This window comes from Periophthalmus magnuspinnatus, chromosome 8 (genome assembly GCF_009829125.3).
Source record: "Periophthalmus magnuspinnatus isolate fPerMag1 chromosome 8, fPerMag1.2.pri, whole genome shotgun sequence".
In the NCBI taxonomy this organism is placed as follows: domain Eukaryota; kingdom Metazoa; phylum Chordata; class Actinopteri; order Gobiiformes; family Gobiidae; genus Periophthalmus; species Periophthalmus magnuspinnatus.
In genome coordinates this window covers 1962127-1985512 of record NC_047133.1, presented here as the reverse complement: position 1 = coordinate 1985512, position 23386 = coordinate 1962127, and the positions used below count along the sequence as shown (strand labels likewise).

Sequence of the window (23386 nt, the reverse complement as noted above, 5' to 3'; positions counted from 1 at the left end):
TACACCCGTGAAACTGAGGTCCCTACACCCGTGAAACTGACGTCCCTACACCCGTGAAACTGAGGTCCCTACACCCGTGAAACTGAGGTCCCTACACCCACGAAACTGAGGTCCCTACACCCGTGAAAGTGAGGTCCCTACACCCATGAAACTGAGGTCCCTACACCCGTGAAACTGAGGTCCCTACACCCACGAAACTGAGGTCCCTACACCCGTGAAACTGAGGTCCCTACACCCGTGAAACTGAGGTCCCTACACCCGTGAAACTGAGGTCCCTACACCCGTGAAACTGAGGTCCCTACACCCACGAAACTGAGGTCCCTACACCCGTGAAACTGAGGTCCCTACACCCGTGAAACTGAGGTCCCTACACCCATGAAACTGAGGTCCCTACACCCATGAAATTGAGGTCCCTACACCCGTGAAAGTGAGGTCCCTACACCCGTGAAAGTGAGGTCCCTACACCCGTGAAAGTGAGGTCCCTACACCCATGAGACTGAGGTCCCTAGACCCTTAAAACTGAGGTCCCTACACCCGTGAAAGTGAGGTCCCTACACCCGTGAAAGTGAGGTCCCTACACCCATGAAACTGAGGTCCCTACACCCGTGAAAGTGAGGTCCCTAGACCCTTAAAACTGAGGTCCCTAGACCCTTAAAACTGAGGTCCCTAGACCCTTAAAACTGAGGTCCCTAGACCCTTAAAACTGAGGTCCCTACACCCTTAAAACCCTTTATGATCCTTCAGAAAATCATACTCATTGATTTAACGTCTGTTTATTTAAAATACAAATATACAAAATATAGGCTACAGTTCAGATTATAAAATATTTTGAGATAAGTATAAATAAATATGGTTTTATAACAAGTCCTGCTCCACCCAGATGGTCTTCTTCTGCTCCTCCACTATCCTGTCCTTCACGACCTTGACCAGGTCGTCCAGCCCGTTCCACGTGTCGGGCTCCAGACTGGCGTACAGACACGGCATCCCCTCCAGCTCCTTCTCTTTGGCCCGACACGACCTCACAAACTCATCCTCCACCTCCACGCGCACCGGCAACTTCCTGTCAGGGCAGGAAACAGGAAGGAAGAACCATGACAAAAAGTAGACCTCGCCGACCGTAAATACGTCAACCAATTTACCGAGATTTCACGTGAAACACAAACAGGATTTTGGTTATGAAACATCGCCATGAACCACAAACTTTCCATTTATAGGACTGTTTTTTTGTGTGGGCAGGTTTTTATTGTGTTGGAGGAAATAAAACCTGTAAAAACACTAACGTCATGGGGAGCTGCTCTGTTTAACACCTGATTTAAAGTTAAGATATTTGATAAAAAAACTGAAGAATAGGGTTTAGATTAAGTTCAGGCAAAGCAGTAAGTCTCAGTGTCCAGTAAATTCATGTTAAATTACAGTAATATCTCCAAAAAGAATGAAAATAACAAACGTAATCTGTGTTTGGTTGAAAGGAGCTGTTGCTAGATATACTTTTTGCGACTTTTTGTGAAGAAAATATTGAAATTACTAAGTTATATCAAAGCTAAATTGTGTCTGCGGGATCTCGGTGTGGGCTACTGTAATAAAAACATCAATAAATCAACTATTTGTCATCAATTTCTGCATTTTTAAAGTCATATTTTTGAACAGTTTAGTTACTAGTTCAATCTGTATCACCTCCATTCAATAAAATATGATATAGTTTGATTATTAATAAGTAAATTACTGTATTGTTGCTGCATTTCCTTAAAGGCACTAACCTGAGTTTCTTGATGTTCTTTTCACAGATCTTGATGTAGATGATAATGGGGTAAATCTCTCTCCTCAGCAGGTCTTTGATGCAGTTCAGCTCAGCCCCCACCAGACAGTGTTTGCCCTGAGCACCAGAACAAACACCCGTCTTACCGCACGTGTTTACTGCGTTCACGGCTGCATTGCATTTTGGATATCTGATATTTTAGCGTCAGCACCTGTCGGTCGACTCACCTTTGCGGCGATGGTTTCGATGTTTTCTCTCGTGACGCATTCGTACACGCCTTGTTTTTCTGTGTAGTGAACGAAAGGCTCCACGTTTTCTTTGAGCTGAAACTCCTCTTTGGTGAAAGTCTCTGCAAAATAAACATCAAGAAAAGCAAAAATAAATGTTGATATTCATCCTTTTTTTTAAGGAAATGTGCTGAAGGGGAAGAGAAATGAAACGTTCTGTTTTGTCAGCGATAAAAATGTTACATGGACAAAATAGACATGAGGATATATTATGTTATTAGAGCATTTGGAAATTGTGTTTATTTTTTACTTTAAAGTTGCACTCTGTAACACCCAGGAAACAGAGGTCCCTAAACCCATGAAACTGAGGTCCCTAGACCCATAAAACAGAAGTCCCTAGACCCATAAAACAGAGGTCCCTAGACTCATAAAACAGAGGTCCCTAGACCCTTAAACAGAGGTCCATAGACCCATAAAACTGAGGTCCCTAGACCCATAAAACAGAGGTCCATAGAGGCATGAAACCATGACTTTTGCTCAGAAACACCTCGCCTCTCCACCGATCTGACCTATAACTTGTCCTCTTGTCTCGATGGAGATAGATACGTTTAATGCCATACTGTGGAACATTCTCTTAAACCATAACCTCCATGGTGACAATGAGTTTATGAAGATGCTTTTCTGTGTCTGCTGAGTATTGACATCAAAAACTACGCTGTTATTTATTATAAAATGACATTTAAATATGTTTGGAGGGATTACTGAGGCTCGTTATGACATTTAACAGAAATGATCTCTGAGGCTCGTCTGAATCACTCGTCTTCATCTTTATCATGTAGGCCATCTTTCTTTTGCCCCCCTGGAGGCTCTAAAGTTACCGCAGGCACAGTACATGACCTACATCCTCAGGTCGCCTTTTATCTGCTCTTTTCTAAACCTTTGATTGTACGTTATACCCACCTGGTTTACAGTTGCTGAAGTCCGCTGCTCCTGGCGTGGTGAGGATTTTGTTGATGATGGTTTTGGCTAACGCGCTCGGGGCGAATAAAACCGGTCGTCTCCTCTGGGTTTTCTGAGGTGTGACTGGACTGTAGGGGATGAGGTTCAAACTCCGACAGAACTCATTGTCTGGGTCAGCAGTATCTGAGGTCAGGACGTAATGAGCCAGAGTTAAAAGTGGAAGCTGAGACTCTAGTGCAGGATCATTTTATGATTCCAGTCCTCCTGAGGGTTCATGTAATGAGACAAATGTTGTTGTGAAATGTTCTCACCTTCAGGTCGGAGCATCTCAAAGCTTTGTCTGGGCAGAGGGCCACCGGAGTTTACGAGCCTGACGCGCTCGCTGCTGTTCATGCGCTTGTACTTTATATCCACCCTGCTCACAAACTGCACAATATATTATAATTATTAATATATTAAAAGAGCAGACGTTTAAATGTGTCACTGTAACAGAAAATAAAGATCCCAAACACCTGATATATGCACAGAGCCTCAATAAAGCTCAAGTACTCTGAAGTACCTTTGAAGTACAGTAAAGCAGAGGAGCCTGGCTGAAAAATGCATGTATACACTGTACACATGTACTCTGTGTACATGTACACACTGTATACATATATACACTGTACACAGGTACAATGTACACACTGTATACATATATACACTGTACACAGGTACAATGTACACGAGGGAGAAACGAGGTAAATTTAACCCCCTGGACCTGGCGTCCCAGGAGGACACAGTGAGGTTTGTCTGAGCCACAATTTAGAAGAAGAAGAACAGCAGCAATGCAAAATGTTCAATTTAGAATATTTTTAAGAGTTTAGAATGTGCAGAATATTTGTATTTTTCTTGTGTAAAGGCTCAGTCTGCTCCTGCAGCTCTTCACACACATTGTTCCAAGAGGCACAATGTTGCTGTTTCAGGCTCTTAAATACTTTGACAAATCATTATTCAAATGTTCTATCAAAATTATTAAAACGCAGAACAAACGTCCTCACATGTGGACATCATTTTTCTGTAAAAAGATATTTTGTTTTGTTTTTTCATCATCAGGTCCAATCAGCCCAAATAACAGTGAAATTAATAAAACATGTGCCACAAAAGAGCTCGGGTCGTAGGAGGATAAATCTACTTCTTCTTGACTTTTTAAAGTCAAAACTGAGATGGAGAGAAGGTCTGAACTGTAATAGTTAAAGTTTAATTTTATCTGTCAAAAAGCAGATGTTTTGTCCTGATCAAAAGACAAAAAATCATCTCAGCTGAGCTCTGCACAGATCTGTATTCACTCATAACTTCAGTGATTAAGTGATAGTTTAGATAAACCGGCCTTTATGCACCTGTATGATCTGTGTGATGAAGATTCCAGCTTTGGACAGACGAGGACTGGCTTTAAAGTCTGAAGTGGAACCCGGGTCTTCGGCCAAAAGATTATTCTAGACACGCGCAACACACACACAGCACACACAGTTATAAAACATGAACAGTGATGGTGTATTATTATTATTATCGATGACCAGAGGCTTCTTTACTCGTGCACTGCGGGTGATTTCACTTTCCTCTTTCCCGCCTCGATAAACCAACTTCTGTATCTTCACCAGGAGCAGCTGCTGAGCCCTGGAACAACAGGATCGTTTAGTTACACATCTCAAACGTTTGATTTATTTACCGTCTTTAAACCTTTTATTATTTATTAACGACTCTGATTAGCTGAAAGAAACTGCTGTGAATAACTGGAAAAAGCTCACATTTGTGATTCATGATTGCATTTATCGAGTGTGCACTAAATTTAGAGTCTTCACACCAGTGTTTCCTGTTCAACGCACTCACCCTGCATCAAAGTTATGTGTGAAAAGCTGCAGTTGCGAGAGGGGGCCGTGTGTGAGGATGTTCATATGCACCACAAACAGCACGTCTGTCGTTTAATATTATAAAGCTGCATCGTCAAAGTAAAGGACATAACGGTGCGAGGAAAGAGCAGCAGCGAACGGGAATAATGTGGTCAGAATAAAAGTGTAGTGCAGTTTGTTTAGTTCACTGTGTGTCAGAAACAAAACATCTAAGTTAAATTTGTTGTAGTTTTCCGTTTCATTTCATTTAAACTCATTTATTCATTTATTTAACTCAGAACATACACCTGTTTATACAACATAACGCCTCAAGACAAAGGTCGTAGTGCCAGATTCTGCGTTTGCACATAATCCAAAGAAAGACAGGAGATGAAAGGGACTTTTTTAACTTTTTTGACTTACTTCTATGTTTCTTTTCTTCTTTTTAGCTAAATTATCTACAGTTGAGAGTGATTTTGATGTATAAAACTGACTTTTTTGAGCTTTTAATCACGCTGTAATGTTAAAATGTTCCCTCTTCATTTGCTTACTCAGAGCTACAAAAGCTTTTTTCACCTAAACCATAGTCCCGCCCACGAGTTTTTTACTTGTATTTATTCAAAAGAACTGCCTCAGGATCAAACATGTGGGGTTTAAAATGCTACATAGACATTTTCTGTAATAAAAAACGTGTAAATTAAAATTCCCTGATTGCTTGTTACATTATTAAACCATTTCAAATTATTATTATTATGATTTACAATGAAGAAAATACAAAATAATGATCTACGTGTGGAATAGTTTAATGCAAAAAACCCTTATTTAAGTGTAGTTTTTCAGTCTTTTTGTCATATATAAAACTTGTTCACCTCGAGTTGCATGGAATCGTTCCTCGTTCGGGCAGGTCGTGGCCGGTGTAGGGATCCACCCGCGCGCACAGCCACTCACAGCGCCCCTGGTGGCGGGTGTCCAGCACGTGCACCACCTCGTCACAGCGCACATTTAACGAGCAGTTGTCCTGGTTGGAGATGTTGAGGTTGGCGCGAATGTAGAAGGAATCTCCAGAAGCCAACGTGCCTTCGGCGATGTCCCTCTGAAGACGGCGATAAGCTGGAGAGAAGCGTTAAAGTAAATACATGAATTAAACATTAAATAAAAGCAGAGTTTGAGTGATTTACCACGTACCGTCGTAGTTGGATCTGTAGTGCAGTTTGACGGGGCCGGAGCAGTGCTGTAGTGTCCAGTGAGCTTCTTCCTGAGTGCTGGTGTCCAACGAGACGCTTTGGTTCTCTTCTCGTATAAGACCTTCCAACTATTAAGATAAGATAAGATCAGATCTGCCTTTATTAGTCCCACTGTGGGGAAATTCTAGTATTGCACCGCACAGTTAAAGAACAGAAGGAAAATGGTACATGCAATAAAACAAGATAATAGGGTTAGGGTTAGCTTAAAATAATTAAAAAAATAGACTTAAAAATAAACTAAAAATAGACTCTAATGTAACATCTCTGTAAAGTGACTTGAGTATTGTGCATAGATGTGGTTGAATGACACATATTCAACCAAACGTCATGAATATATTGTTTTTAGTTCACTTTTTGCATGTGTGCAGTTGCAAATCTGGCAACAAATCGAACAAATATATACTTAAAACTGTACGTTGGGTTGGGCGTGGAAAATGATATGGTATAATCTGCAATTTAACGGTAAAGTTCAGATGTTTTCATGCGGTTTGTGGTTAATATCTGTGAAGTTTCTGGGTTTATAAAAAACGAATTGAGGTGGAATTTTTTTTATGGCTTTAGTTTTAAAAAGACGTTGCATTTAGACTTGTGAAAAATGTGAACCTTGAACTAAACATCACATTTACAGTGCTCGTCAGAAAAATCACAGATATAAATACAGTTGTCACTATATCGCGGTTCAACTTTCTCGGTCTCGCTGTTTCATGGATTTTTTAGCGTCATTTTTCATGTTTTTTTACTGTTTTTGAACGTGCATTGTGTTGGCAAAGGCGCCTATGAGTTTAAACAAGAGAGAAATGTGAGAAAATGTTAACGCCTGTGTGAGAAAAGTGTATAAAGTGTGTGGTGAGGGGTTTTACAGACAAAAACAGAGAGAATAATGTAAAAAATAAAGCTGATACTTCGCGGATTTCGTCTATTGTGGGTTATTTTTAGCACGTGACCCCCGCGATAAACGAGGGACCACTGTATTAAATATTTTTTCTAAATTGTGCTCATTGATTTATTCACTTTCTGGTTAATGTGACAAATTTGTGGATTTAATTCTCCAACAAAAAATGAAAAGATTCAACCTTTTCAAAAACAGTGAATTGCCCAAAGAGTTAGACTTACACACGATCTAAAATGATGACACAAATGGTAAAATCCTACTACTACTACGACTAAATACTACTGTTTCTAAGTGAACATTGCGCACCATTAGAAGGTTGTGACCCTCTCTGAGCCCCGCCTGCTCCGCCCCAGAGCCCGACTGCACAGAGGAGATGAAGATCCCGCTGGAATTGCCCCCGACTAGTGTGACGTCCCTCAGCAGGTTGTCTCCGAGCAGCGACACCTCCTGAACCGGTTTTAAAGTTGGACTGATTCTGGTTATCGAGGACAGAGATGGACGAAAGGGTCTGCGCGAAAACGAATCAACGAAACAAATGAAAAACAAACAGATCCATGAGTCGTTTTGATTTTTGTTACCTTTTTTTCTCACCTTTCTAGAGACAACTTCCTGAAGATATTAGTGACCTGCTCCAAGTCGTACGTGTCCATGTTCTCCGACTGATGCGAGGAGGACGACGAGTGGACGGAAGATGGACCGTGGTGCCCCTCATCATCTAAAAATCATGTTTATAAATAAAAAACACAGAATTATATGGGACTAAATATGCATGTTTGTATATTATCACTTACCTAAATCCATTTCCTGGTTGTCGCTATCAAAGTCTGAGTGACTGAAACGCACGAATAAAGAAGCCGTCGTTATATATGATGATGATTAAAGCCTAAATAAATATAGTTATAGTCCGTATTTACCTGTATCTACGTGGATAAATGTCCTGCTCCTTTTCCTTCTCCCTGCGGTAAAGCGATGCCTTGTCCGGCGGCTCGGGGTTTGTGGACAAGATGCTGTCAGTTCGATATCGCAACTGACAAATTCATACGAAAAAAGCTCCAATAAAGTTCCAACAAAAAGCTAAAATGATAAAACGAGGAAGGATCTTACCATATTGCACCTGTCCATGTTGAAGGGGAGGGGCTTTGGCGACGAGGAGAGCGTCAGCGCAGACGTGGGTGGGAATATCGGCGAGATCGGCATGCTGGGAGACGACGGTGCGGAGATGCTACGGATGTTGTTGGGCGTCTCTAAGAAATCACCGCCATTGGCTAGAGAAAAGAAAAATAAAGAAAAGGGATTCAAATCTGTAACCACAGCTGCAAAACAAGGAGAAAGAAGTGATTTGTCCACAGTAAAACGAGAGTGGGAGTGAGTTAAACTTCCAGATTTATTATTATTTCAACTTTCAATAGAACGACGCAGAGATATTAGCGATAACGAGTAATAATAAGAAGAGTTACCTGCTGAAGTAGAATGCTGGTCTTTGCAATGAAACACCGGTGATTTGACTCTGATCTGTTGGAGAAAATTCACTTATTATAAGAATAAACAAAACATTTTTCATCCCGACTGCTTTTACAACACAATCAATTTGCATCTGCATAATACAGACGCGGTGGCTTTTGTGGTTTCGCTGTTTTGGGGATTTTTAAACTGCAATTTTACATGTTTTATTCCAGTGTATAAGTGTGTTCTGTGTCCTGATTGGCTGTTGGACTGTAGACCATCGTGACAAAACCCACAATGTGAATGAAATGTTCTGCACCGACAAAGACGCCTACAAAGGTTTGAACTTTGAGAGAGTTTAAACGAGAGAGAAATGTGAGAAAATGTTAACGCCAGTGTGAGAAAAGTGTATAAAGTGTGTGGTGAGGGGTTTTACAGACAAAAACATAGAGAATAATGTACAAAATAAAGCTGATACTTCGCGGATTTCACCTATTGCGGGTTATTTTTAGAACGTGACCCCCGCGATAAACCAGGGACCAGTGTATAAATGAAAAATGGCCACATGGTTCAGAGTGACAGAGTGACATAAAATGACACATTCAGGCATGTTTTTTGATAATGGAACAACATCACAACACGGTAAAAAGCTCAAAAAAAGTATAATACCCCGTCTTTGACCATCGCTTTGATGTTGGGTCTGCGCCTGAACCGTTGCACCTCAGAGTTTAATCTCTCTTCTGGGGATTCATCGCTGGACCACTCGGATTGTCCCGGGGCGGGTTTAAACTCTTCCTCCTCTGAGATGCTCTTTGGTGCAAAATCTCTTGGTAATGTCTGTGCAAAAACAACCAGTATATTTAGTATCACGTCATGTCATTAGAATCAAGGACTTTGCATGATTAAAGAAGACATATTATGCTTTTTCAAGTCGTTTTTAGTATTAAACTCTAACATAAGTGGATCATTATTGTATATTTTGTTCATTGGAAACAGCTAAATTGATCAAAATGAGTTAATTAGAGAAAAAGATCAATGATTAATGTTTAAATCTGTAAAAACAATCAGCACTGGCTCTTCACAGTGGCCCAACAATCTGATTTTTATCCACCTGTTTTTATTGTCGAAAAATGTCTTTGTGACATTTTGGCGTCACAGTCAATTTTTACATTTTTTTTCTTTAAATAAAAAGTACAGAGAAGTGGGTGGAGACAGGATAGAACGATACAATGCAATATTCAAATATGCATGAATTAAAATACTCCTCTTTAAATAAAAAGAAGGATAACAGCACCAGATTCTTGTCCGTTTGATCCAGCAGATGATCCTTTCCCAGGCGCCGTAGACGAGACTCCAGTGTGATAATTTTAGCGTCTTTGTGAACTATCTCTATATGAAGCTCGTCACTTTTCTCCTCCAACTCCCTAATCTGCTTCCGATATTTGTCTTTATCCATCAAACATTGGGAAAACTGGTGCTGGGCTTCATCTCTGGCTCGGAACGCCTGGGAACAGCATAAAAAAAAAATCATTTTACTAAACATTTGACACTAATATGATAAATATAAATAGTTCCATGTGTGAGTTTGCACCTGGTCTCTCTCTTTCTCTACTTCCTCTAATTGTATCGTGATCGTGTCCATTCGGTTGCGGTACATTTCACAGTCTTTTTGAAGTGTGGAGCATTTCAGTTCCAGTTCCTCCTTCTCCTCCAGATACTAAGAGCGACAAATCAAACGCACCCATGTATTAATTTCACATCAGCACCGGTGACTCACGTGCGTTCGTTTTGCGCACCTTGTCGCGCAGTTCCTCCGCCTGTCTCACTTCCTCTTGCAGGTTGTAAAGGCGGTTCACCAAATCCTGCCGATCCTCCAGAGCCTCTAATCGATCATGTTCCAGAATGTCCAGAATGGTTTTGTCAGAAGTGGGAACTATACCCGGCTGTAAAACAAAAGTTACACATAAATCTGGGACTCGACCACAAAAGCAGACAGAAAACAGGAAATGGCATCGCCGTTTACCGGTAGTTTCAACATGAGGTGTCACGTTATGTTCCGTTTTTTTGTCCATTTTATTTGCACTAAGCAGCACACGGTGAAATAAAACAAGTTCATTAATTACTTACCCATGACGTGAGATAAAACAGTGGATAAGAGAAACCGCAGCACCAGCGAGCACCAAGAAAATAAATGACTAATTATGCAACGCTTCGGCCTGATGTCAGTGCTGATGTATTCAGTCGAGTGTTGTTGTTTATTGTTAGCGGTGCACAATTAATCCCAACAAAAAAACAAAACCAAACGCTGGATTATGTTTCATTAGTTTAGCAATTCAAATTTATCTCAAATGTTAATGCTCCTGATGTGTTTAAAATGTACGATGTGAACTGAATCCTGATTTCAAAGTGTAAAAACTGTATTTTCCAGACTATAAATCGCACTTTTTCATAGTTTGTCCGGGGTGCGACTTATACTCAGATGCGACTTAAATGTGAAATGATTTAAATATATAATTTCACATCTTCGTTATCAGCTGACAACCACGCGCTGCCCCTAAAATAAAACGGTTTTCTGCTGAGTCTGAGGACAGAAACACAGAAGAGGAAAGTGAAAAGTGAAAAGCGGAACTTCCTCTGGAGTTGGTGAAGTTGAAACGACACCGACGATGAAGAATTCAGTGGATTTATTGATTTGGAGTGAGATCCAGAGTAAACTTGTTGCTTGTTTTTTCTGCTTTATTTATCTGATTAACTGTTAATATCTTACGTTAAACCAGACACGTGTTCAGTTCTGTCTGTGCTTCAGCTGAATAAATATAAATGTGTTACGTTAGTGTGATGTACTGATATTCAGCCTGTTCTTCCACATTTTATTATTATTATTATAACTTGCCTTTAAAGATAAAATGTCTTTTCTTGGTCTTGGATTTTGTAAAATAAATTTCCCCAAAGATGCGTCTTATAGTCCAGTGCGACTTACACATGTTTTTTTTCTCTATTTTTATGCATTTTTTGGCTTCGGGGCGACATATAATCCGGAAAATACTGTAGCAAATCTTAAGAAATCATACTTAATATATACTTAGACTAAAAAGTAATACATAAACATACAGCTCTAAAGTAGCTGCCGAATGATTCTTTCAACGTAAAACATTCGTGTCGTCATTTCAACCCAAACGCTTTAACTAAACTAATACAAAATAAAGCTAAACGTGCGTTGTTTTTTTCCCAGAAGGCCTTGCGGGGGCTTGTACCTGTATGATGGACTGCAGCTCCTGGACTTTGATCTTGAGCATCTCATTCTCTCTCTCCAGCTCGTGGATCTGCTCTCGCTTGGGCCGGTTCTCGATGTCGTTCTTGAGTTTTAGACTCTGCCTGCGCTCCATCTTACACTCCTCCTCCACCTTATTCAGCCTGTGCTTCAGCTGGTCGATCTAAAAACCCACAGAATCACACACGGTTACGAAAAGGCGGTGTTAAAACATTACTGACGTCGCTCAAATTGTCAGACGTATCCACATGAAACGCAAACGTCTGCTGAGTTTATCGTCTGAACGAGAGCTAAAATAATGTTCACGACGATCCCGGAAAGTCGTGCCGTGATTCAACCCCAACATTTGAACGTTTTGGACCATACGTTTAAATAAAAACAGTGTGAAAAAACAGTACAGGCTCATGCAGTTGTACCTCAAGCTGTAGATCCCGACTCCGCATCACCGCCATGTTCTTCTCCTCGCTCAGAGCGGCGTACCTCATGGCAAGTTTATAGTTTTCATCCTTTACTCGGAGTAGCTCATCGCTGTACGCATTTCTCTCTTCTTTTAACTTATTGAACCCTAAAAGACATTATTTCAGGTGATTATGTGCGTATGTAGAGAGAGTAGAGTCAGCGCAGTTTTTGTAAATGACTTGGTACTTTCAGTTTGACGTCCACGGGAGTTAAATGGACATGTGCCCTTTTATATTGGGAAGTGGTAGTTTCAGAAAGTACCTCTGTGGTAGACCGGGGTCGCAAATGGCAGCCAGTACTTTCACTCACGGTATTTGCAGGACATTTTGTACTTTTTAAACAATGCAAGTATCAAGGACAATGTAAAACTAAGACAAAGGTCCACAAAGCTCCAGTCCAGAGTCACCGGATGAGACGATTTAATGAGGTTTGGTTGTAAACATTATATTTTGGATTAAGATTATCAAATAAAATTAAATAGGAGTAAGACAATAGTGTAGCCCTGTATGATTAGAGATACTACAAGTGTCTATCCTACACCAAATGATGAATATTATATGAATACTGCACTGTATGCTGCACGTTTGAATGATTTGTGTGGTTTTATCATCATTTTAACTCACTTGGCATTTTTGTGTGCGCGCTCTTCCTCCAAGTGAACAAAAATAACTAATGCGACTGAATCGGAATCGCAAAAATCTGGGTCAGACCTCGACAAACATGTTCTGAAAGGCATGTAGCGTATTTTCTGGACAATAAGTGGCTCTGGAGTATAAGTCGCACCAAAAAAATGCAAAATAATGAAGAAATAAACATATATAAGTCGCACTGAACTATAAGTCGCAATTTTGGGGGAAATTTAGACATTTTATCTTTAAAGGCAAGTTATAATAATAATAATAAAATGTGGAACGACTGGCTGAATATTAGTACATCACGCTAACGTAACACATTTATATTTAATCAGCGACATGAAGCACAGACAGAACTGAACACGTGTCTGGTTTGACTCAGACGCAGCAGAATACGATTTTCTTTTTTCGATTTTCTTTCTCAGGTGTCTTTTAAATTACCGTAATGTTGAAAAATAAAAAAGCAGGAGATACAATAACAATACAAAGGCGGTTCACCTTTCATGGTCTCGCTGTTTCATGGATTTTTTTGTGCAATTTTATATGTTTTTTTACGGCATATGAATTGTGTTGTGCGTCCTGATTGGCTGTTGGACTGTAGACCATTGTCCATCAGTCTCCTCCGTGCCGTGTCTCCTGTACTAAAGTGTGACTCTGAAGTGCTGTACGTTTGCAATTTGTTTTCTCCCCGACAAAACCCACAATGTCGATGAAACGTTCTGCACCGACAAAGACGCCTACGAAGGTTTGAACTTTGAGAGAGTTTAAACGAGAGAGAAATGTGAGAAAATGTTAACGCCTGTGTGAGAAAAGTGTATAAAGTGTGTGGTGAGGGGTTTTACAGACAAAAACAGAGAGAATAATGTAAAAAATAAAGCTGATACTTTGCGGATTTCCGGATTTCTCCTTTAGAACGTGACCCCCGCGATAAACCAGGAACCACTTATCATCCAGAAAATACAGTGTTGTGTTTAAACGTGGACAGTGTTGATAATAAGAGGACGATTACTCTGCTGAAACGCCTGTAGTTCCTGGTTGGCGAGCCGTAGCTTCTTCTGCTCGTCCTCTAAAGTGCAGTTCTTGCTCCGAAGCGCCGCGTGCTGCAGGGTCTTGGCTTTGGACTGTGCCTGGAGTTTCATCACCTCGTTCATCAGGAAGTGCACCAGGCCCTCGTGACCCTCCTCCACTAGAAACACAGCGGCGCAGAGTTCAAACAGGGACGTTCACTTTATCACCGTGTGTTTTCAAACTTCTAAACGCTGGCTCAAGGTTAGAAAATCGTAACTATTCATTTCAAATTGAATTAAATAGGTTTAATAAGAGATTTAACGAAGATGTGATAACTAAAGAAATGATTTTTGACGCACCAAGAGCAACTTAAATGTAAGTTTTTTTGTCTTTTATATATTTAATGATGCACATATAGAGCAGGGAGATGCTAAACATATAAACAAATGACAATATGGTGATTATTTTTCTGTGTAAAATTAGATTATCAAGTATATAGTCTATAATAATAACTAATAAATAAACTAAACAAACTCGCAACGATATGAAGTGATATTCTGCACTTGTGCTTTTATAGTTTATTCATCTTTTTACAGCATATTTCTCATATTTTTACCAACAAATCATCAAATTATTTAAAAATACGCAGCGTCGGTGGTCATATGTCTGCATAACCTCAGACAGAATTACAAAATACATGTGACAAATTAAAATAACCACATTTCGCATTTGTGTAAGACGTTTTCGACAGATGGGAAATTCTCTACTTGCATTAACTTGTACAGAAACAGCTCCGTCGTAGTTGCAGTTGCAGTAATAAAGTTTAAAGATGTCTGACCTACGATGGTGGAAAAGCGGCGCGTCGGTTCTTTTCCCGTCACCAGTTTGTACAATTCGGGATAATATAACTCCAAACTCTCCAGGAAAGCCACATATCCTCGCTCTCCTTTGGTTTGGAGGATGTCCAACAAGCGGCCTGATGGGACAACGAGGAAAAACACTTAATAACGACACTTTTAATAACTTAAACACAACATCAACACAGATTTAACTCATTATGAACAAAGACCCTGCACCCAGTTTACCACATTTCCCCCCTCTCCATGTGTTTAAGCTGAATTTGTCTTGCTCCAGTCCAGATATTTCAGATATTTCCAGATATTTCAGATATTTCAGATATTTCAGATATTTCAGCAGCTTTTGAGCCCAAAATAAATCAGCTGCACTTCTGTGTTTCCAGATAATCAGGAAGTGTGCGTTAGCATGGTAACCGTGATGGTAAAACTCTGCTTTGACCTCTGAAAGTTGTGAAAAGTGCTGATAAACTCATTTACGGTGAATATTTAGGACGTTTGGAATGATTAAGTAAAGTGACGAATAACTTTAGACCAGTGCATTGAACTAAGACAGTAAATATCAAATAAATACTCTTAAGTAATAGTTCTATACTAGGTCTGTCAGATTATTTACTATATTGATTTATGGCTCATCATATTATAAATGGAACAAATGTTTTTTGTAGTAATGGGTTTATTTTTCTGCAAAATGCTCATATTTAAGCTGTAAAAGGTTGAATTATGAACTAAAATGACACAAAGTAATTACTTAAGTGTTGCATTCTGCTGTTTGTTCATACAGCTAAAGAATATTTAACAATACTGTACATTTAGAATACTTTTTTTTGGACTTAATTCTGCTTTATCGAGTTATACCTTGCACACGATAATTTGCACTATTATTTATTTGATTTTTTTAAATATATATGCTCTGTTTATCGTATGATTTATCTATTTTATACCAAATTTTCTCTATACTTTGGCATCCAGTGTGGTCAGCGTGTTTCTTTACTGAACATAAAAGCTTTAAACCTTTAATCTTAGTTTCAGTATTATCGTTTATCGTTTATCGTTAATCGTTTATCGTCTATGGCCCAGTTCTAAACCTGAATCCTTCTTTATAAACTATTTGTTGCTTCTGAACTAATACATTCCACATGCTTTTTTAAAATCAAACGTTATCAGAACACTCCACACTTTCTCCTGCAGTCGAACAGACATATCGTTTGTTTCGTACTTGTGCGGTTTGCGTTGGACACCAGGCGGAGCGAGTTGAGGACTTCATCTTCGTCTTGCTCGTCCACGACTTTGCACTGACGCAGATACGGCATGAGTTTGGCGGGAGAGATGCTACAGCAAAGCTCGTAGCGTTTGCAGTCCACTTTTTCCCATAAACACTCCTCTTCTGCAGCAGCCGGCACTCCATTCTCCATGTTTGACTCTCTGCAACGGAAAATAACTTCAAATACAAGACATGAAAGGTGATTTTTAGGTCTAAGAATAGAACTGGAGCGTTTTGGAGTTTTTGGACGTATGGAAACTACTCACTAGACTCTGTTCTTAAACCAGCAGGTGTCCATGTTTGTCATTTGTATATTGAAGTACATAAGTAATCTTTGTGCCTTATATAATGTTGATCTTTATGAAAAATACATTGAATTAATTGAATTTGCAAAAAAAAAAAAGCAAAATGTTCAGTTTAAGTATCGCCGTTAAGAACCTTGTCAAAAAGATGCATAAAAGAGTTGATGAATGATGAATATCCGCCAGAAAAGTAAAGTTAGAATGACTATGATCCATTGACTTTCTGTGCAAATACTTGAACTACGACATTTACAGCGACAAACCAGCGCATTTTGATCAATTACAAACTTATTATCATATTATAAAATACACTGGAGTCACTGACAGTTGAACAAAACCCATAACTCTTTTGTTTCTAAATAGTTTTACTTTATTTTTCCAGAGCATTTAGAACACATATGTCAAACTCAAGGCCCGGGGGCCAAATGCGGCCCGCCACGTCATTTTATGTGGCCCGCGAGAAGGTAAATTAAGGCTTGACTGTCATTTTAAATATAAGTCTGTGCTGCTTTAATGTGTGTATTGACAATAAACTAATGAGATTTTCCCAACAAGTGACACTGACAAATCTTTGCAAATAATCATCCCAAAATGTTCAGGAAGAGGAAAATTGTCGACGTGGAAGGAAGTTTCAAGAAAGATGCTAAAGGTGAATACAAGTTTGTGCTTTGAGGAGAAAAATCTGTGTGTTTTTTGTGTTATGAGGCGCGGTCGGTACAATCTACGTCGACATTTTGACACCAAACACGGAGCTAAGTATGAAAAAGTGAGTCTGCAAGAAAAACAACAAATTGTCCAATAATTAAAAAGCTAAAAAAGTCTGTTTTTGAAGCAGAGCTGAAGGTTCTGACCAGATACACACTTTTAAAAATGTCAGTTTATCAGGAAATACACAGTTACACAGACACGTAATATTTCCAACGTGAATAAGTAATAAATACAGAAACACTTATTTAACAAGTTTAAAAGTTATTTTACATTTAGTGACATTTACTCTGCCGCACAGTCACATCTGGCCCTTGATGGCGGCCATTTTGCTGATGTGGCCCTCGGTGAACATGAGTTTGACGCCTCTGATTTAGAACGACTCTTCCCACATTAATCTGAGCAAATCCAGCACCGAGGAACGAACCCTCAGTGTGCAGTGGAACTTTGAGTCACATGGGTCAAATGCTCCGAGCGTAAATGCCATTAAAGGAATAATAAGTGTTTTTCAAAGACAGGGGGCAGTATCTCCACAGACCTGACTAGTCCTGATTTCTTCCTGTGGGGCGATCTTAAAGAAAAGGTGTTTGTGAATAAACCTCAGACGACTTAATAAACAACTTAAAACGTAAAATCGAGGATCAAATAAGAGACATAAGCCGGAAAAGCTTTAAATGTGACGCAAAGTGAGTTGGATCGGGCTGTTCAGGATGAAACTGAAAATGGTGGACACTTAAAAAACATTATTTACTTCTAGTTTAAGTAGAGATCATTTCAAGTGTAAGTGAACAATTAGTTAAACAATTGTTATCAGGTATTTATGGACGCTTGCCTTATTTTTAAAGTTTTAAATGGACTTGCTCCTCCAATATTAATGGATTTTATAAGCAAAAAAACGACTGACGGAGTGAACACGAGAGCATTGACCAGAGGAGACTCAAACAAACAGAGACGCAGAACCAAATTTGTCCAAACGGTGACGTCCATCAGAGGATCACAGTCATGAAACACACGACCTGCCCGTGTCCGGAACTGTGGAACTTTTCAACCTTCAAGAACAAGACTCTGAAACACTGAAAAATAATCAAACGCGCTCACACAGGTGGATTATTTTCTTCTTGGGGCGTCTTAAACTCAGAGAACGGTCTGTTGTGGTTCACTTGTCGTGTCTTTGTGCACTTTTGTCTCGTCTGTGAGTTTCTTAAATGTTCTGTTTCTCACCTGCATTAGGACGACGGATGTAAATGAGCTATTGTGCTAATTCTGGCATATTTACATTGATGCTGTTGATTAATATGCACTGTCCTAATTAAAATACATACATAAATACATAAAATAAATAAAAATTATAACCGTATATATTGCCAAAAATCTCAGAAGGTTCAGTTTATCTTCTGCTAAAATTTGTCGAGTTTAACTTAAGAATTATAGGAGCTACTGCAGATTTAAAAGTGTCAGTATTAAACATTTTTATTATTAATATTTTGCCTTTGCAGTTGGAAGTGTCTAGATGATACTAAACACTTTATAAATGAATGACAACAATCTCTTTGCCTCCATGTTACTCATCTGCACACACAAAAGGCCTTTGTGAGCTGTTTTTTGTAATAAATCGATACAATCAAACGAGCTCAGTAACATGAATTAATATGAAATTCTACTCCCACATTATTTTTCCGCCTTTGTAAGAAAAAAAAACACAGGAACCAGCTCTTTTCTCTCCGTCCTACACTCAATATCTTTCCACACAAATGCACACATGGGATATTTGCATGTTGTTTGGCTCGTGGGAGTTTATCCATAATCATGCCTTGTAACTTTAAGTCAACAGTAAAAGCAAATCTCGAGTCACAAACGTGTGTCACCGAAGGCACGACACAAACAGCGCACAGTTGTAACCGAGAGCAAAAGGTTTCACTCTCCAGCTTCAGATTTGGACAGCAATATCTCATGACATTTGACATCCGTGCATTCCGGCAGTATCCCGTGCAGAAATCGAACACCGGGCCCAACACTGAAGCTATTATTTTACCCAAAACTTCCACAGTCATTGCAGATAATGAAAAGTGCACAGGCAGAAGTCTATAGACAAGCACACTCAAAACCGCACGCATGTTTCCTCTTCTGTTATTTTAGAGTTCTTTACCGAGAAAGAACATCCATGCTTCCTCTTTTTCAGACCAGATGCGAGTTGTAAATGGCCTCACTTCTTCTTGTCTCTTCCTGTGGCCGTGTGACTCGTCTAATAAAGTGTTTTCCCCTTTTTGGAAATACACTAATGAACTGCGGGCACAAATCATTCACAACCGCAACGATTAGCAACGTTTTAGCTGTGTCACGGAGTAATTAGGACATAACGATAACGCAACACGGTGACTAAAACACTCAACGCACGATGCTTATGTTTAGCTTTGGTGAGGTGGGTTTAATATTCACATAAAAATCACATGTATAAATGGATTTAATTGGAGATTGTAATGTTTTGTGAGGATTTTATTTGCTATAAACGGTCTCTGTGCCAGTCCCAAACTTGGATAAAAGTACAGAGTTACATCAGTGAATCTAGTGAATTTACATAATATAAAAACAGGCACAAAAGGAGGAGGGTTTTCGGGAACAATATGATAAATTATAATGAAAAGAATGTATTTTAGTCTTAAGTATGAGCTGTTGCACATTGTAGAGTGGAATTTTATCAATTTTTCATTTAAGTTTCAAGTTATAGATGAACAAAACAAACATTAATGTAACTTTTTTAGTGCAGAGTCCATCATCTGAGCGTCTTTATTGTTTTTGCTGTGTCTAGAATGTTCCTTAGTGTGGCTTTAAACTTCTATATCTTCATAGACACAAACAGTGGCATCACCTGACAAGTTCTGACAAATCAGATCTATGGAGAGACGACCCTCCTCGCTGTAAGAACGCACATTTAGCTATGCATTTTCGAGCAATACACGTGTAACTGAACAATACAATAAAAATATGTTTAATGCCATACTGAGGAACATTCCAGGCTAAGCAATAACATTTCCATTAAGCCAAACTGATAAAAAGTGACATAAAGCACCGTGTTCTGTCTCAAAACACTCACATTGTGATACTTTTTACAGTGACGCCGTATTTTTTTATCCAGCGTCTGTGTCATTTATTCAGTTTCCACGGCGTTTAAACAAAAAAAACAACCACATCACCAAAAACATGACTCAAAACGAGCGCGCTGCTTTGTGACCCACATTCTCTATCCTCATTCTGCCTCTCACTTTAAGATCGCTGTTACTTTTGTTACCTGAATAAACAGATGAGGCCACACGCTCGATTAAGAATCTTTTCACTCGCTAAATGACTAAATAAACATGTGTAAATAGATGCAGCTCGAAATGACACGGACAGTTCTGTACTAGCACGACAAACGACAATCAGATGTTAATTTACAGGGAATCCAAGCACTATTCCCGGGGTTATGTCCAAGTAAACTGCAGCCATGTTAAACGTAGAGGACAGAATACATAATCACACACTGTAGATCCGGTGTCTATTATGAAACCAGGCTCAAAAAAAGAAACTAACTTGATGCAAACGACAGCAGCAGTGTGTCAGTGTGTCAGTGCTGATGCTTCACAGGCACATAACCAAAGACTTACTAAGGAATATTAAAACTGTGCATAAAAAATTCAAGTTATAACGTTGTTCTTTGCCGCTACTGGACAAATAACCACATTTTACTCATTCATTTTGTTTGCAGTGTCTACTTGTCCTTTGTTGATTCAAGGTTTTTCCTGTGAAGTTGTAGCTGCAGTGAATCAAGCCTTATCTTTTCAGTATTCAGATGTGATTATTTGCAATATTTGAATATGGCCCCAGCAAAACAAAATGTCTACACAGAGCTAACTATTGTAATCCTTGTTCGCTGAATGTTCCATAACCGCTTTGTTTTATCTGCCCCGTCGTTTGTCATGACGCTGTGAGATGATACGGGTGTTGTGTGAAAGATGGTTTCAGTTCCATTGACTTCTCGTTGAACCAGCTAATTAAAGAGTTTCCTCCCCAAAATATATCAGAGCAAAGTTAATGCATTTGACTAAAATTTAAATCACAATTCTGAGGAAAAGAGTTGATAGTCGATACCGATTTAGATGATAATGATGATAATGAGAATAAAAACATGATTATTCTTAGATTAGATTGTTTTCAAAATAAATAAATAAATAAATAAGCAATATAAATAAATAAAATAAATAGTACCTTGAGATCTTGTAAAGTCCTGGTATAGATCAAGACCACTCTAAAATTATCCAGGAAAGGTCCATTATTGTTCAGTATAGATGTTAAAGCTCAATGATCAGAATGCAAACTGCAGTTTTGATTCTATTTTTTCTACTGATTCATTTTTGACTCTGTAGTACGAGTCCCAGTTTAGTTTTAACATGATGTGAGAGCAACACAGGGCGCAAGGCAGGGGCAAGTTAGTCACATAAATTAAAAGGATTTTCACTATCAAATACATTTTTTTTTTTACCAGTTTCCTGTTATTGCACTGTGCCATGGACTACAGAGTTCAATAAGTGTTGTGATGGCACATTGATATGGAAAAGTCCTCTAATTTTCCACTACATTTTACTCTGTTTACAGTTTACAAAGCTTTTCATTATCTAATCGCACATAGTTTTTTGTTTTTTTTAGGGGTTTTTTGTGTCATTTTACCACAAACCCCACCCCTCACCCTGCATTGTACTCCCCCTACTTTTTCTCGTCATGCCTCACCACACAACTGACTCAACAAAGGTGAGACCTCCACTACGTAGACTTTCTGAAATAAACATCAGGTACCTTCAGATGACGAAGGAACCTGTTTCCATTCGGTAGTCACACAAATCCACCAAGACCAGTGATGGTCCAGGGGCTGCGTCCAGAGGCTGCGTCCAGAGGCTGCGTCCAGGGGCTGCGTCCAGAGGCTGCGTCCTGCGTCCAGGGGCTGCGTCCAGAGGCTGCGTCCAGGGGCTGCGTCCAGAGGCTGCGTCCAGGGGCTGCGTCCAGAGGCTGCGTCCAGGGGCTGCGTCCAGGGGCTGCGTCCAGGGGCTGCGTCCAGGGGCTGCGTCCAGGGGCTGCGTCCAGGCTTAGTTTAAGTGTAGATACGACACACTCATAAAGGCCTCATTGTTAAACGCATAATATAGAAATCTGATACAACGGTTTTGTGTAAGAGGAAGTAAAATGCAAAGGTCAAACAGGTACAAAAGGGGCAATAGTGTGTCTGGAAAATGGTTCTCAGACTGGTGCTCCAAGTCTTACACTGGCTTCTTCTAATGACACTCCAGGAGGGATTTGCAGTTTATGTTTGTTTCCTTGTTTTTTCTGTCCTTAACCAGAAAAAACAGGTGCATAAATAATGAATGAATTTAAAACTAATAATACAAACTACAAGAATATTTTACCAAAAACATAAAAATAAAAAAGCACAGACAGAATTCCCACAGCTGTGTCTTTTGTTTTACATTTGTCTGGGAGCTACTGTCCCCTGCACCTGCTGCTGGAATCCCAAACATTTTAGCTCCAGATAATCCACTCTTGGTGATTGAGAGTTTACAGCACAGAGCCAGTGAAAATGTTTCAGAAGCCAAAAGGAATGAAGTACAAATCCAGAAGATAAAAACCCATTCAAATAAACTATAAATATGTTTGGTCTGCAGCTCTAAAGTGACTGGCTTAAGTTATATTTTTGGGAATATTTGATTTGGTTGGTTGAAACTCTTCTACATAACAGCCTATAGCTAACAGCCTAATGTTGTAACATATCTGAATGGGTGGATATTTTATACTGGGATTATATTATTAAAGAATAACACACAGTTCAATTCCATGTTGCCATTATGTGACAAAAAAAACTTCTTACCTCTTATGCACATTTTTAGTATTTCTTATTTCTTAGACTTCACATAAAATCCCTTAATGACATTTAAACTTAGGCTCTAAATTGCACACTGAGGTTTATCTTCTCAAGTTTAAAGTGCACTTGTTTTCTTACCTGCAAGGTGGCAGATACGAAGCCCAGGGAGACTTTGTAGACTTTAGACTCACTCAGACCTTGTAGACTCACACATTCTTCAAAAAACGTGGTTAAAATGAGATGGATTCGGTTTGTTTATCCTAAAATCAAGTTGTCTCCATGTGTACAAGAGAGAGCAGCTGAAGACCAAAGTCGGGCATGGGACCAGAGCGTGTGAGAGACAGAGGAGGAGGGCGGTGTGGAAATAAGATGAGCGCACTGAGGTGAGGAAGAACGCCCCGCTGCAGCACCCTGGACCTGCAACCACTTTCAGCAGAGAAGTACTTATTTTGGAAACTTTAGCTGCTGTGGGTGTCACTTTCACCAAAAAGTGACAGATTTTTTTTTTGTTTTTTTTTGTTTTTTTGACAGAATTTGTAGTCTCCTTCTCGCTGTATTTGCGTCATTTTCCACGTTTATTTTTTTGGGGGGGAAATTACTTTTACTGGGGCTTAACAGCT

The 23386-nt window shown here is 39.4% G+C and overlaps 1 protein-coding gene across 1 annotated transcript; it reads right to left on the bottom strand.

The window, feature by feature from the left end:
* Positions 1 to 772: 772 nt before the first annotated feature.
* Positions 773 to 23091, bottom strand: card11 (caspase recruitment domain family, member 11). Its single transcript, XM_033970731.2, has 25 exons — positions 22905 to 23091; positions 15831 to 16036; positions 14596 to 14733; positions 13759 to 13935; positions 12075 to 12223; positions 11642 to 11821; positions 10184 to 10330; positions 9979 to 10104; positions 9682 to 9891; positions 9057 to 9224; positions 8402 to 8456; positions 8049 to 8209; positions 7859 to 7971; positions 7736 to 7776; positions 7536 to 7659; positions 7251 to 7452; positions 5994 to 6120; positions 5678 to 5918; positions 4512 to 4596; positions 4320 to 4415; positions 3255 to 3369; positions 2944 to 3126; positions 1984 to 2105; positions 1758 to 1873; positions 773 to 1060 (listed from the first exon to the last, which is right to left on the bottom strand). The coding sequence occupies exons 2-25, from the start codon at positions 16024 to 16026 to the stop codon at positions 856 to 858; spliced, it is 3477 nt and encodes a 1158-aa protein (XP_033826622.1). The 5' UTR covers positions 16027 to 16036; positions 22905 to 23091; the 3' UTR covers positions 773 to 855.
* Positions 23092 to 23386: the final 295 nt, after the last annotated feature.

Excerpts from the sequence above, each read along its gene's own strand:
- card11 (XM_033970731.2), bottom strand. The coding sequence starts at position 16,026 with ATGGAGAATGGAGTGCCGGCTGCTGCAGAAGAGGAGTGTTTATGGGAA. Across the intron at positions 13,936-14,595 it reads CCGCTTTTCCACCATCGTAG|TGGAGGAGGGTCACGAGGGC; the intron begins GTCAGACATCTT and ends CTGTGTTTCTAG. Across the intron at positions 1,061-1,757 it reads AAGAACATCAAGAAACTCAG|GAAGTTGCCGGTGCGCGTGG; the intron begins GTTAGTGCCTTT and ends CTGCCCTGACAG.